Below are 15,558 nucleotides of genomic sequence, written 5' to 3'. Positions count from 1 at the left end.
GATCGAACCCGTGTCCCCTGCATTGGCAGGCAGATTCTTAACCACTGCACCACCAGGGAAGTCCCTGCCTGGTAATTTTTGATTGGATGACAGACATTGTAATTTTACTTTGTTAGTGCTAGATGTTTTCGTGTTCCTATTATTATTCTCAAGCTTTGTGCTGGGTTGTGGCTAAGTTATTTGGGAACAGTTTGATCCTTTCAGGTCTTGCTTTTAGCTTTGTTAGGTGAAACCAGAATGGCATTTAGCGTCGGGCTAATTTTACTTTTTTCTTTTCTTTGTCTTTTTTTGGCTGCATGGCACAGCTTGCGGGATCTCACTTCCCGACCAGGGATTGAACCCGGGCCATGTCAGTGAAAGCCTGGAATCCTAACCACTAGGCCATCAAGGAACTCCCTAATTTTACTTCTTTACTGAGCTGAAATCTTTTTTAGTGCCCTTCCCAGAACCCTGTGAGTTGTGATGTTTCCCCCGATTGCTGGGAGCAGGCCCATTCCTGCCTCATTGTGAGCTCCGGGGATTATTTGCTGCTAATCCTTTTGGGTGGCTCTTTTCCAGGCCTTGCGTAATTTCTTCTTCTTTTTTTTTTTTTCCCCAATAAATTTATTTATTTATTTTTGGCTGCATTGGGTCTTCGTTGCTGCGCGCAGCTTTCTCTAGTTGAGGCGAGCGGGGGCTACTCTTCGTTGCAGTGCACGGGCTTCTCATTGTGGTGGCTTCTCTTGTTGCAGAGCTCGGGCTCTAGGCACGTGGGCTTCAGTAGTTGTGGCTCGTGGGCTCTAGAGCACAGGCTCAGTAGTTGTGGTGCACGGGCTTAGTTGCTCCACGGCATGTGGGATCTTCCCGGACCAGGGCTCGAACCCGTGTGCCCTGCATTGGCAGGCGGATTCTTAACCACTGCGCCACCAGGGAAGCCCCCGTAATTTCTTCTTAAACATGGTGCTTGTATTGGTTTTCTATTGCTGTTGTAACAAATTACTACAAACTTAGTGGCTTAAACAACACATATTCATTATCTTAAAGTTCTTAAGGTCAGAAGGCTGACATGGATCTCATGGGGCTAAAATTGGGTTGCTAGGGCTGTGCTCCTTTCTGGGGACTCTGGGGAGGATCTGTTTCCTGCTGTTTCAGATTGTTGGCAGAATTTGGTTCTTTATGCCTGTAGGACCAAAGGCCATGTCTTCTTGCTGACTGTAAGCTGAGGGTTGTTCCCAGCTTCTGTAGGTGCCCACATTCGTTGGCTCAGAGCCTCCTTCCTCCATCTTCAAAGCCAGCCATGGTGGGTTTTCTTCCCATGCTTTGATTTTCTCCCCCTTTTTCCATCTCATCTCTCTGACACAGCTGGGAAAGGTTCTCTGCTTTTAAGAACTTAGGCTGGTCTCACCCACATAATCCAGGGTAATTTCTCCACCTCAAGGTCTGTACCCTTAATCCCATCTGCTAAGTCCCTTTGCCAGATAAGGTAACATATTTACATTCTGGGGATGAGGGCATGGGCATCTTTGGGGACATTATTCTGTTGCCCCTGTGCTGGCCAGTAAGTCAACTGAGTGACCAGGAGACCCTCTGCAGGTCGCTGGACTTCTCTCTAGTACTAGACCTGCAAACTCCAGCAAGACTCAGGCCTCTCAAGATGCTCCCCGTCCTAACTCTGGGCCTTCCTGAGTGTCCTGAGCTGGATGTGCCCTATAGGTGATGAGCTGGAGTGACTCAGGGTTCCCTGCCCTTCGTTTCCTGTTGCCCAACAGCCTGAGAACTATGGCTTCACATGTTTTGTTCAGTTTCTTAGTTGTTTTGGTTGAGATGGCAAACTGGTCCATCCCTCCCAGGTGGGCTGGGGGCTGACGTCTCTTATGCTTGTTTGCGTTTGCTGCTGCTTGAGTCGAGTGAGCACATCTGTCTGCACTTTTGTGAAGGATGTTCCAGCTGGAGCTGGTTAGCCCCTTTTCTCTGAGGCGTGGACATAGCTGTAGCTTTTCACAGGGCAAAGCCTCTGCCCCAGGAACTGGCTGCTTGCCTTGTAAACTCAGACCGGCTCTGGGAACTCAGGATGTGGGTTCCATGTGCGGGGGTGCCTGCCTCTGAGAAGTGTCCTGTGGGCTTTCTGAAGCCCGTGGCCAGTGCACCTCATACCTGCCTGCCAGCTGTGGCACTTTCCGCCTTTCAGCTTTTCAGGGTGTGGGGTTTCTCTGCCACCTTCTTGCTCTGCTGCCAATGGAATATGTGTTTTTATTTCTTGTTTTCCTTGTTATTTTCAGATGCTTTCCAGGAAGAAAGGGGAAACACCTTGCTGATGCCACCGGCTTCAAACCAGTCCTCTCCATCTGCTTTCTGTCTGCCTGGGATTCCTGGAAGCTTCTGGTCTGCTAATTTTATCTTTTCTTGTTTTCTAGTGCTCTTGTGGGTTTGTTCTTTTAAAACATGCATCTTTTCTGTCATTTCACTGAGGTTTTGGTGGGATGGGTGAATGCTTAGGACCAGTGTGCCTTCTTGATCTAGAATTCTCACTTATTTTTTTAAAATTAATTAATTAATTAATTAATTTTTGGTTGCGTTGGGTCTTCGTTGCTGTGCACGGGATTTCTCTAGTTGCAGAGAGCAGGGGCTACTCTTCATTGTGGTGCATGGGCTTCTCATTGCAGTGGCTTCTCTCCTTGCGGAGCACGGGCTCTAGGCGCGCAGGCTAAGTAGTTGCAGCATGCAGGCTCAGTAGTTGTGGCTCATGGGCTCTAGAGCGCAGGCTCAGTAGTTGTGGCGCACGGGCTTAGTTGCTCTGCGGCATGTGGGATCTTCCCAGACCAGGGATCGAATCTGTGTCCCCTGCATTGGCAGGCAGATTCTTAACCACTGCGCCACCAGAGAAGCCCTAGAATTCTCACTCATTTTTAATTCCACCCCCTAACCCCGTCCCCGCATTAGGTGACTTCTCACTGCCCCCTTCCCATGTGGCCACAGCCAAATGAGCATATCCTCCCTGCTCGGGAGCAGGTCAAGGCATCTCTCCTTTGCTACCTCCACCTTCACCCTTTTCTGGATGGGTGGTGACTGGGGAATGAAGGGTGGTGACCAGCAAGTCGAGGACACTAGTGTGAGAAAGCACCGTACAGGTCCTCGGAGAGTGTGCCATAGGGCAGAGCATGTGACCACGTGGTGAAGTGGGGAGCCGCTCGCGTATTTCATGGGCTTTATCCTTTGGGTCCACCTGTTGCAAGCGGCGCTTCGAGGCGTGTGCTGTTTGGATCCCGTGTGCTGTTTGGATGGTTGGTTTCAGGCGCCAGGGAGCCCACCAGATCCCTGTGCTGCCCGCCCAGTCTCTCGGCCAGCAGGAGGCTCATTTAACACCGTGCTAGGATCTCAGGCATGGCAAGTCCCGGCCCCGCAGCCGCCAAGGCAGTTGCTCTCGGCTCTCGGGGAGGGTGTGCCTGCTCCGCACAGACCGCCAGCGACACCAGGCCTGACGTGCACGGGGTGAAGGGAGATGCTGTAGCTGGAGGTGGTTACACACTTGCCCGGGCCACCGTGGGCCAATCAGGACGAGCCCTGACGGGCCGGCCATGCGTCGGCGGGGCTGACAGCTGCTGGGGTGGAGGAGAGCCGGTGACCATTGAGGGGACGGTGCCTCCTGTCCTCCGCACGCCTTTCAGCCAAACTGTGGCAGAGACAGTTCCCCCAGGACGAAATTGTTTAAATCTTGTGTTTTACACAAGCACAGTAACTGCTCGTAAACTGAGGAGGCTTGTGACTTAAATGCTGCACGTCTGGTTGCTCCAGGTTTGAAGAGAGCTGTCCCTGTGCACACCGGGCGAGAGGAAGCCACGGCCGCAGCAATGAGCGAGGCATACGTGAAGAGTGAGTGTGTGGGGCTCCTGGCAGGCCTCCGTGTCATGCCTGCCGGTTTCTGAGTTTGGGACACAGAGGAGCCCGTGGCATTGAGTAAACGTGCTTGGAAGGAATGACGCTTGCACGAACACACTTTCTCTAAGTTTTCATTAAAAAAAAAAAAAAGAAAACAAAGCTCTTGTCTCTGCAGATGCTGATGCAGAGGTCCAGATTTGGCCACAGGCTCAGTCTGGTGTGGGGGACGGCGTTTGCCTGGCACAGAGGGCTTCGTGCTCCGTGTGGGAGGGTCCCTGTGCCTTCGTCCCTTCCTACAAAAGCCCCAGGGCCAGCATCCGCTCTGGCTGGCTACTCTGCCTGCCGCCAGGGCCGGCTGTTTGCTGAGGGCATGGCCCAGGGCGGGGCAGAGGCTGGGAATGGTGTTCCTGCCCCACAGGTTCCATCCCCGGGGTGAGGGTCTGCGAACCGCTGGCAGGCACATGGAGCTCTCGGGGCACTGAGGATGGGGGTCCTGTCCGTGGGGTGGAGGCCTGGATCTGAGCGTGGGGAGTTGCCAGGGTGAGGAGTCAGCGAGAGCAGCTGGTGGGACTGGGGTGCCGCCCGGCAAGCACAGGGCACAGTGTGGGCCAGAGGGCCGCCTGGGGCAGCTTCCGAAGGGGCCCTGAGCCTGCACCGCCTGCCTTTTATAGGAGCTCGGATCCAGCGGGGCCGGAGACGTGGAGCAGACACGGCCTGGGCTGGAAGGTCGAGGTACAGGTGGCCAGAGTGACCTCAGAGCAGGCGGCCAGTGGGTCCCAGAGATCCCGGCCAGCGCAGTGGAGGCTGCAGAGCGGCCAGGCCGGTGCGGCGGTCTCCTCCAGCTCCGGGGCCGAGTCCTCAGAGGCTGAGCGCAGCGGCGGTGGGGTCGGGGCCGGGCCTGACCACGCCACTGGGCTTTGTCACGGCAGGGCTGTTCGCCATTCTGCTGGACGCTGTCACCGACAAGGACCCTCAGGTGCAGGAGCAGGTGTGTGGCGCCCTGTGTGCCCTCGGAGAGTCGCAGCCTGTGGAGGCTCTCCGCGCCTGTGAGGAGCACCTGCGGCTGCACGAGAAGGTATTGCTGCTCCTGCGGGGCGGGGCCTGCGGGATGGGGCGGGGTCTGCGGGGGCCGGCCTTCGGGTTGGGGCCTGAGGGAAGGGGCCTGCGGGGCGGGGCCTGCGGGATGGGGCGGGGTCTGCGGGGGCCGGGCTGCGGGATGGGGCCTGCGGGGCGGGGCCTGTGGGGCGGGGTCTGTGCCAGGGATCTGCCGGCTGGCCGGCTGGGTCGGGAGTGCAGAGCCGTGCTGCTGTGGGTAGAAAATCATACCTGCAAGTCCGACCCTCTTTGCCTCGTGGCCTGTGGGTTGATCCTGTCGTGGAGGGACGGGGTGGTAAGCACTGCAGCGTCCAGCCGCTCACTCGCAGGCCCGGTGCCGCCGTCCCCTTTCGCTGACCCGCTGGAGCCTGGACAGCCGTCCTCGCCAACGAGAGAGGGCAGCTCGCGTCCACCGCGGTAACGGGAACACGTGGACGGGCCTTGGAGAGGGGCTGTGGCTGGGTGGGCGTGCCGACTGGACTCTGAAGAGATGGCTCAAGGCCCGCCGACTACAACAGAAGGGGCTCTGCCAGCTCCCCCTCTCCTGGGTCTTGGCTGCACGGTTCTGTGACGCTCTCGGCTCCCTGCGGTGGGAAGTTATTTCAGTTTTCCCCAGTGCGTGTTTTAGGCTCATTCCTGGGAGTTAGACTTTCGGTCTCAAAAGACCATTTTTCTTTTTGTTTTTGACATTTGATCAGTAAAAGAGGATCCCTATACAATATGAGTTATTTCTCTCTCTCATCTGTCAACTGCCGTTTCCTGGGGGAAATAGCCGAGTCCTGCTGAGTGGCTGCTGGGTGGCTTGTGCTGCGGCTTGATGACCTCTCCTCTCGTGGGGAGGGGCCCCTGCCCCTGCCCCGCTGTCCTAGCTGTTCTGGGCCTTTTACGTGTTCGTGGACTGCTGTTGGGACTGGGGGCAGATAGGACGGGAAGGGCACCCTCATGCTTGGGCACGTGTGTGTCTACCCAGGCTCTTCGGCTCATGGAGCTTCACGGTGGTGCATGCTGGGTGTCAGGACCCTTCTCTTCGTGGCTGAAAGGCTCCATCATCGTGACCTGCTGAATTCAGCGTCTGATTGTTAGACAAAGATTAGGGCTGCCCTGGCTATTTGAGGAAATGGCCGAAGAGTACTAAAGGTGGCTAAAAAGCCTTTGTTATTTTTAATAATTCATAGCAAAATTTAAGTGTGCTTCATACTTGTCATTTTCTAGCTCACTTACGATTTTACCCCTTTTCTAGCCTTTTTAGTTTCTTCAACCAACTTTAAAAACCAACTTCCTTCACAGTGGCCCTTTATAGTAAGCGTGTCTGAAGTTGGAAGCTCTGCCCCTCGCAGTGGAGCCCTTCCTAGTGCCTCTCCACCCCCAGCCACCACCATTGCCTCGTCCACACCGTGCTGCTAGCAGCTTTGTGCCACTCACTCGTGTTTCTTCACAATCAGACTTTATTGGGCTGCATCTTAGCATGTACATTTCGAATCCCCTTGATTCTCTCTCCAAAAAGATGTGGGATAGCAGAAGAAAGGTGTACAGCACTATCGAGTCATCGTAGGTCAGTGCAGCATTTTGAGATGCATGCGATACTTTGTAGATATCAGCTTCTAGAGGCTTCAATGTGCCGGGGGCACTGGGGCATGTTTGCCGCTCCACCAGCTGGTCCTGGTCTGTGTTCCTGGACGGTGGTGGGCCGCACAATTTTAGACAGATCCAGTCTCCTTCCTGTTGACCAAGTCTCAGCATAGGAAAGGTGAACCCAGGGACAAGCAGGCTCCTTCACAAGGGCTGTCAGGCCAGTGGGCAGGGAAGTGATTTGGGGAAGAGAGGCAAGAATAGTTGTCTTAGTCCCCTCTGGCTCCTATGACAAAATGCCACAGACTAGGTGGCTTTTAGACAGCAGACTTGTGTCTCCCACAGTTCTGGAGGCTGGAGGTCTTAAGATCAAGGTGCTGGCAGATTCAGTGCCTGGTGAGCGCTTGCTTCTTGGTTTATAGATGGATGTTTCCTCCCTTTGTCCTCACCTGGCAGAAGGGATGAGGGAGCTCTCTGGGGTCTCTCTCTTTTTTTTTTTTTTTTTAATTTATTTATGGCTGTGTTGGGTCTTCGTTTCTGTGCGAGGGCTTTCTCTAGTTGTGGCAAGCGGGGGCCACTCTTCATCGCGGTGCACGGGCCTCTCACTGTCGCGGCCTCTCCTGTTGCGGAGCACAGGCTCCAGACGCGCAGGCTCAGTAATTGCGGCTCACGGGCCCAGTTGCTCCGCGGCATGTGGGATCTTCCCAGACCAGGGCACGAACCCGTGTCCCCTGCATTGGCAGGCAGATTCTCAACCACTGCGCCACCAGGGAAGCCCTGGGGTCTCTTTTATAGGGGCACAAATTCCATTCATGAGGGCTCCACCCTCGTGGCCTAATCACATCCCAAAGGCCCTGCCTCCTAACGTCGTCCTGCCCGCAGATAGCCTGGTCATCCAGTTCATCCATTTAGTGGACTCAGTCAGTTCTGGGGGTGGGGGAAGGGCAGCAGGGGTGATGGGCTCATTGGCCACCCACCAACACGTCAGAATGGTTGAGCCGGAAATCTCACACACACCTGCCAAGGGCAGGTATCATCAGCAAGCTGCCCCCCCAACCCCGTTCCGTTCCCAGTGTGCTACCTGACAGGGGGCTGTGGCTACATCGTTCTGCATGAGGGCCTGGGCGAAAACCCCGCCCTCAGAGGGAGTGCTCCACATCTTCTTTTGCTGTGGTTACTGTTCTGCTCATTGAACTCTCAAGAGCAACATAAAGTGGAAATAAAATCTTGAAAAATAAGCAGCTGTTGCAACTTTGTAGAAATAGAAAAACCCATCCTAAAATTCATAGGGAATCTCAAGGGATCCTGAATAGCCAAAACATTCCTAAAAAAGAAAAACAAAGCTGGAGGACTCACAATTCCTGATTTCAGAATTTACTAGAAAGCTACAATAACCAAGCCAGTGTGGCACTGGCATAGAGACAGACACATAGACCAATGGAGTAGAATAGAGCCTAGCAATAAACTCTCACATCTATGGTCAAATGATTTTCAACAGGGGTGCCAAGACAATTGAATGCGGAAAGGATAGTCTTTTCAACAAATGATGCTGGGAAAACTGGATATCCATTTGCAAAAGAATGAAGTTGGACCCCTACCTCACATCATACACAAAAATTAACTCAAGGGGTCAGAGACCTAAACGTAAAACCTAAAACTGTAAAACTCTTAGAAGAAAACATAGGACAGAAGCTCCTGGACATTGGACTTAGCAATGATTTCTTGGATATGACACCAAAGGAACAAGCAACCAGAAGAAAAAATAGACGAATTGGACTTCATGAAAATTTTAATAATTTGTACATCAAAAGACACTATCCACAGAGTAAAAAGGCAACCCACAGCATGGGAGAAAATGTTTGCAAATCATATATCCAATAAGGAATTAATATCCAGGATATATAGAGAACTCTGAAAACTGAACAACAAAATACCAAACTACTCAATTCAAAAATGGGCAAAGGACTTGAATAGACATTTCTCCAAAAAAGATATACAAATGGCCAATAAGAACATGAAAAGATGGTCAGCATCACTAATCATTAGGGAAATGCAAGTCAAAACTACAGTGAAATACCACCTCACATCCATCACAATGGATACTATCAAAAAAAGAAAACAAGTGTTGGTGAAAATGTGCAGAAACTGGAAACCTTGTGCAATGGTGGTGGGAGTGTTAAATGGTGCAGTGGCTATGGAAAACATTATGGAGGTTCCTCAAAAAATAAAAATAGAATTATCATATGACCCAGCAGTTCCACTTCTGGGTATATACCCAAAAGATTGAAAGCAGAGTCTCAAAGAGATATTTGCACACCTTTGTTCATAGCAGCATTAATCACATTAGTCAAAAGGTGGAGGCAACCCAAGTGCCCATCAGTGGATGATGGATAAGCCAGATGTGGTCCATCCACACAACGTAATATTCAGCCTTATAAAGGAAGTGAATTCTGGAAATTCCTTGGTGGTCCTGTGGTTAGGACTCAGCCCTGTCACTGCCAAGCGCCCAGGTTCAATCCCTGGTCGGGGAACTAAGATCCCACAGGCCGTGGTGCTGCCAAAAAAAAAAAAAAGGGAATTCTGACACATGCTACAACATGGATGAACCTCTTTTTTTTTTTTTAAATATTTTGATCTAAGGATACATAGGACTTTCAAAAAATAAATTTATTTTATTTTATTTATTGTTTTTGGCTGCGTTGGGTCTTTGTTGCTGTGTGCAGGCTTTCTCTAGTTGTGGCGAGCGGGGGCTACTCTTTGTTGTGGTGTGCGGTCTTCTCATTGCGGTGGCTTCTCTTGTTGCGGAGCATGGGCTCTAGGCACGCGGGCTTCAGTAGTTGTGGCTCGTGGGCTCTAGAGCACAGGCTCAGTAGTTATGGCGCACGGGCTTAGGTGCTCCGCGGCATGTGGGATCTTCCCGGACCAGGGCTTGAACCCGTATCCCCTGCATTGGCAGGCAGATTCCCAACCACTGCGCCACCAGGGAAGCCCCTGGATGAGCCTCCTTGAGGACATTTTGCTCAGTGAAATAAGCCAGTCACAAAAGGACAAATACTGTATACTTCTACTTATATGAAGTGTCTAGAATAGTCAAATTCAGATACAGAAAGTAGAAAGGTGGGTGGCAGGGGCTGGGGGGATGGGAATGGAGAGTTAGGGTTTAATGGGGACAGGGTTTCAGTTTTATAAGATGGAAAGAGCTATGGGGAGGGATGGTGCTGATGGCCACACCACAAGCTGAATGTATTTAATACCACTGCACTGCATGCTTGAGAATGGTTAAGATGGTAAACTTTGTTATGTGTATTTTAACACAATTTAAAAAAGCGAAAAACAGAACAAAACAAACCAGTAGGGCTTCCCCGGTGGCACAGTGGTTGAGAATCCGCCTGCCAATGCAGGGGACACAGGTTCGAGCCCTGGTCTGGGAAGATCCCACATGCCGTGGAGCAACTAAGCCCGTGCACCACAATTACTGAGCCTGCGCTCTAGAGCCCGCGAGCCACGACTACTGAAGCCCGCGCGCCTAGAGCCCGTACTCTGCAACAAGAGAAGCCACCGCAATGAGAAGCCCATGCACCGCAACAAAGAGGAGCCCCCGCTCGCCGCAACTAGAGAAAGCCCGCGCACAACAACGAAGACCCAATGCAGCCAAAGATAAATAAATAAATAAAATTTAAAAACCCAGCAGCTGTGAATGACCCCATCAGTAGGACACTGGTACTTTCCCCAGATATAAGCTGTATGTTTCTACTTGAAATAGAGGGGTTCCTGCCCTCCCCTCTCGCCTGCAGGGCTGAGTGACCGGGTAGTGCGGGCCACCCCCGTGAGGGCTGCCAGCGGCCTCTGCAGGAGGGAGCGTGGTGGGGAACGTCGTTGGCGGGGGGCTCTCGCCCGAGGGTCACGAGCGCCTTTTCTCAGGCCTGAGCAGCTCTGCAGAGTGCAGCCAGCCTGAGTCGCACCCTTTCTTGCCCTCTTTCCTCCTATCACGTGGCCTGGGCACTCCAGCTGCACTGAGGTTGTGCCCCCTGGTCTGCACCCCCTGTCTGGATGCTCCATTCGCGGGGTGAGGGGGGAGGGTCCTCAGGGAGCAGCGGGTCTTGGTCTTTCCTGGCTCCCTGAGTATTTCCTGCCCTCACCGCCGGTCTCCGTGACGCCCGGGACTCCGGCAGGATGAAGCCCTTCCCTTGGCTGGGCTCTGCTCATGTCGCGGGGTTTTCTGTCATCACCGTGACATGCCCTCCACCTGTCACAGCCTCCGCTGTGGTCTGCGTGTCCTCACTGAAGGCGAGGACGACGCGTGCTGGACGGGGGCGCTGCAGGGAGGTGGCTGAGGAGGGGGCTGCGCCAGGACATACGGAGAGCTCCCCAGGAGGCGGGCCACCCAGAGCGATGCTGTCAGGAGACCGGGGCTTTCTCAAGCTCAGGGAGGAGCCGTGAGAGACAAGCAAGTCCTGGTCCTCCCTCCATGGTTCTCTCCTCAGCTGGCGCATCCGTACCGGACGATGATCCTGAGGGTCATGGAGACGGTCGTGTGCAGTCACGTCGGCGAGCTGGACGAGGACGTGGCCAGGGCCAGCATCCTCCTGGCCTCCAGCGAGATGACCAGAGTGAAGGTCTGTGGGGCTGACCAGGCCCCGGCTTGGGAGGGAAGCTGCTTTCCGAGGCCTTTCCTCCCAAGTGCCTTTAGGGTGTGGGTTTGTGCCCGGCTGCCTCGGGCTTGGCCCCTGGGGTCCTGTGCACTGACTGCCCTCCTGGGGTGGGCAGGGTCACCCCACAATCTCCGATGGAAACTGAAACAGAGAGCAAACTTCCCAAACCCTCAGGGCAAACGTAGGGGCAGCGGTGCCCGGTGTGTGGGGGCGCTGGGCTCAGCAGGGAGCCCTGCTCGCAGCAGCACCGCGTCCCGAAGACGGGCAGCCTGTCCCCTGGCGTGACGGAGGGCGGAGTGTCTCGTTTCGCTTCCTGGGCGGTTTCTGCCTCCTCCGGTCTGGGTGCCAGTTCAGATCTTCTGTGGGGGTAGGAGTTGGTCTGTGATTGGCAGCAGGCTGCCAGCAACGTCCTGGTGGCGGTGGGAAAGCGTTTCATCAGCAGCGTGATGGAGGAGATGCTGAGCAAGTTCCAGCCCGGGGTCCTGCCACACCATTTTGTCGTGCAGACGCTCGCCAACCTCTCAGTTTCCAATGGTAGGTGGCGGCCCGGCCCCCTTCGGCCCGTGCTCTCAGCGGTCGTGAGGACCTCTGAAAGCCCGCTGGCCTCGGTTCCTTGTGTCCCAGCAGCTCCACCGTGAGCCCCAGGCTGTGCAGAAGGAGCTCAAGGCATGTGGCCGGGGTGCCCTCTGCCTCCCCTGGGGCACAGGGCCCGAGGGAAGGACAGGCTGGGTGGGGATGGCAGTGGGGCCCCCGTGACGTACCCCTCTTGCAGTGTTCGGCATGGTGCCCTTCCTGACGTCCATCCTGAACACCATGGTGCCCATGCTGAGTGCAGCCAAGCCCGACTCGATGAGGGTGGCGTTCTGCTGTGGTAAGGGGGGGCCTCTGCGGCGGGGGGGGCTCTGCGGGCGGGTGGTGTTCTGCTGTGGTAAGGTGGGGCCTCTGTGGCGGGGGGACCTCTGCGGGCGGGGGGTGTTCTGCTGTGGTAAGGGGGGGCCTCTGCGGGCGGGGGGGCCTCTGCAGGCGGGGGGTGTTCTGCTGTGGTAAGATGGGGCCTCTGCGGGCGGGTGGTGTTCTGCTGTGGTAAGGTGGGGCCTCTGCGGGCGGGTGGGTCTCTGCGGGTGGGTGGGTCTCTGCGGGCGGGGGGGCCTCTGCTGTGGTAAGGTGGGGCCTCTGCGGGCGGGGGGGCCTCTGCGGGCGGGTGGGCCTCTGCGGGGCAGGGGCTGGGCGCAGCCTGTCCACTCCTGGACCTTTTGTCTCCAGTGCCCCTTTGTGGGGCTGCGGGTCCTCCAGGCTGCAGGAGGAGGGCGGGACATTTAGAGGAAGGGTGACTGCAGGCGTGGGCTGGGTGGGCACTGCTGCAGGTAGAGACCTGGCCTCTGCCATCTGACTGCTTTTCTCTGCTGCTGGGGACCCCCCTGCCCAGGACTTTACACTGCAGTCCCTGAGCCCTGGACGCTTGATGCGGGGCGGGAAGAGACTTACCCAAAGCTGCAGCTGCTTCCCATTTCTCTCCCTGCTCCGTGCTGGGAGAGTGACCATTCCATGGGCATCTTGGGACGGGGTATTCACTCTCCCACCTTCTGTGTGCAGCCCTCTGCGTGCCTGGGCAGGGGAACGGTGCCTCGCGGCGTGACTCTTGATGGGAGGGGAGGGCACTCATGTGGGAGGGAAGCAGAGGGTCCTGAAACACGGGGGCTGAGGGGGCCTGGGCCTCTTCTAGCAGCCACCACGTTGCCCTTGTCCTTCAGCTTCCTGGTGACCCTAGTGTCCCCACCAGTCTCAGGAAGACTGCTGGCTGGTACTGAGGGGAGGGAGAGGGAGCGCCTGGGCCATCTGAGGCCCCCACGAGGACAGGACCCTTTTTAATCCGCAGCCCAGCCTGTTAGCAGGTGCTGGGCTTCCACCCCAGGCTGCCAGCTAGGGAGCATGTGGTGAGGGCGTGGCCACACTGGGCAGGGCTCAGGGTTGGGGTTGGGGGCTGGTAGCTAGAGCATTGGTGTTTGGGGAGGGTTCCTAGGGAAGCTGCGTATCTTGCACACACCTGGGGACTTTCCTAGCCGGGGCCTAGAGCTTTGGGCCCCAGCCCTCGCTGTTCACAGTGGCTTTGGGTTCAGGGTTCCCCTGCTTTCAGGGGGCCCTAGGAGGGGCTCCAGCCCCTGCCAGCCCTCCTCACAGCCCCTGCGTTCCCCATTCTCTCCGTTCCCTGCCACGGTCTCTTTGGTGCCTTCCTCTTGCAGGCTCCTCCCACCTGTGTGTGATTGGCAGGCTGCTTGGGCTGAAGGGCAGAAACCCTCCTTGACCTAGTTTTGGCTGAAAAGGGAATTTGTGACAGGATCCCCAAGCAGCTGGGCCGGGAATCACCGCTGAGCTGGGAATGCAGGAGCAGGACACAGAAGGGACCGAGGCAGAGCTGAGGGGCTGGGGCTGTACCTCGGGTGCGCTGCAAACGGGGAGAAGACCAGCCTAGGACAGCCTGCGTCCAGGCCGGTGGGGGAACAAGAAGAGCCCGTGTCGGAGCCGAGGGCTTAGTTACTGGCCCCGGACAGCTCCTCTGGGAAGTACTGGCCTCACTCCGGGAAGCGCGGGGCCCTGCACAGAGAGCTGACCCGCAGTTCTCAAGAGCTCTGGTCCCTGCCCTTCCCAGGCCAAAGGCCCCTGCAGTTCTCACCTTGTTGGTATGTCACGTATGAAGCAAGTGCATGGGCCAAGAGACCTGCCCGCAGGCCGCCCTCCTGCTGAGGTGTGCGCTCCTCACCACAGATAGAACGTTCAGGGTCTGCAGTTGGAGGGAAGAGTGGCCCTGCCTACTGGAGTGGCCTCAGTCGGGCCAGGAGGGTCCACATGAGCCCATTAGTGGCCTGGGTGGGCCACGAGAGGGCTGGGGCCTCCTGTCCTTCCAGACAGCCTCTGGTTCTGGGCAGATGTCTGTGTCCACTGCAGGAAGGCGGCACAAGTGGGCAGCGGCGCTGGGCCAAGAACAGGAGCACGTGCACACTTGAAGGTGCTTGTCCAGTTTGCAGGAGGCTGTGGCCAGGCAGGGGAAGAGTGGGGAGGGAGACCCAGAGACCGTGTTGACATGTCCCAGATAGCAGGGTGCACGGCTGGCCTGGCCACACTGTCCAGCACCAATAGGCGGCCAAAAATCACTGCCCACAAGGAAAGTCTCTGATAGGAAAGGTGGCAGCAGAATAAACAGAAACCGAGACTTGGGGAAAGCAGACAGTTCAGGGAGGAGAAAACAGGCAGGAAAGGAAATCTGGGGTTAATATTCTCAGGGAGTTAAGAGAAGATGCATTCAGGAAACAAGCGTGTTGCTATGAAGAAGCTACGTTCGGAGAATAAAATTAAGCTTTTGGGAATTAAAAACATGATGAAAATGGAAGGCAGAAATGGAAGAGAAAGTTGAGGAAATCCTCCAGAAAATAGAGCAAAAATGCAAATATATGGAAAATAAGAGAGAAAGAAAAGAATTAGCAGGCTAGGCCATGAAGCCAGCATTCGAATAAGACACCCTGGAAAGAACGAACAGAGAGAGTGGAGTGGGGGAGTCGTGCAGTAATCCCCGAACCTGCCCTGGAGCAGGAGCTGTTCCTGATGGAGAGGCCCTCCAAGCACCACACCAGGAAGACTTTGTGGCGGGGTGGGGCAGGGATGGTCCAAGGGGAAGCTGAGGAAATAGGTGTCCTTGCCTTCTCCCGTTCAAGGGAGAGCGTCAGAAAGCTCCAGTGGAAGGCACCCTCTGAGAATCAGAACCCTGCCCAGATGCTACTTGAGCAGGAGGGTAAAGACTCTTTTGGAGAAGCAAGGATCAGGAAGGGTGCGGTCCCCCATGGCGGGGCCAAGGGAGCCCCAGGGTGTGCGGCAAGAGATGTGGAGGTTGCCTTAGTGACTCGTGCCTGGAGAGCCAAGGAGACTCAAACCGCAGGTGGTCGGTTACTCTGGGAAACAAAGCTGCTCATGGAGGGAGTGGGTGGGCTCTGGCAGCGCGGGTCTGGAGGGATGGATGGAAAGGACTGGCCCTGGCCTTGGGGGGAGTAGGTGAGGAACATCGTGGACGCGTTAATTTATCGAGAGATCCAAACCCCATGTTTGCTTCTGGAGAAAGGGAAATTGGGCTGGCAGAGGGTGTATGAGAATTGCTCTTTTACCTTATGCCTGTGTGTATACCTGATGAAAAACTCAAACCTAGTAACAGATTCAAGGGTGGGTTTCTGCTTCTGGCCATATAGTAGCCTGTTATCCTGAAAGACCTTCCCATGCAAAATACCTAGGATCCCTGATCAGTTTGACCAACAGCCTGACTGAACAGCTCAAGGAGGCAAAAGAGGAGGGGGGACGAAGGGGGCGTGGAGGAGCGGGGGGTTGAGAGAGGAGCTGAGGGTTC

At 55.5% G+C, this 15,558-nt stretch overlaps 1 protein-coding gene across 9 annotated transcripts in view; it reads left to right on the top strand.

The window, feature by feature from the left end:
* Nucleotides 1-15,558, top strand: part of MROH1 (maestro heat like repeat family member 1) — a 67,963-nt gene that overhangs the window by 9,295 nt on the left and 43,110 nt on the right. For 8 of the 9 annotated variants that reach the window (XR_014236470.1, XR_014236471.1, XM_082363927.1 and 5 more), the window contains exons 2-7: nucleotides 2,259-2,361; nucleotides 3,772-3,849; nucleotides 4,785-4,930; nucleotides 11,004-11,135; nucleotides 11,543-11,705; nucleotides 11,944-12,042. Coding sequence is in view for 7 of the 9 variants with exons in the window: in XM_082363927.1 (XP_082220053.1) it covers nucleotides 3,828-3,849; nucleotides 4,785-4,930; nucleotides 11,004-11,135; nucleotides 11,543-11,705; nucleotides 11,944-12,042 (562 nt within the window). In the remaining 2 variants the exon portion in view is untranslated. The remainder of the gene's footprint in view (nucleotides 1-2,258; nucleotides 2,362-3,771; nucleotides 3,850-4,784; nucleotides 4,931-11,003; nucleotides 11,136-11,542; nucleotides 11,706-11,943; nucleotides 12,043-15,558) is intronic. The other variant, XM_082363932.1, reaches the window with a different exon arrangement.

This window comes from Balaenoptera borealis, assembly GCF_965194805.1.
Source record: "Balaenoptera borealis genome assembly, chromosome: 17".
NCBI classification, from domain to species: Eukaryota; Metazoa; Chordata; class Mammalia; order Artiodactyla; family Balaenopteridae; genus Balaenoptera; species Balaenoptera borealis.
The sequence above is the reverse complement of the archived record's forward strand: the minus strand, read 5'-3'. Positions and strand labels throughout refer to the sequence as shown.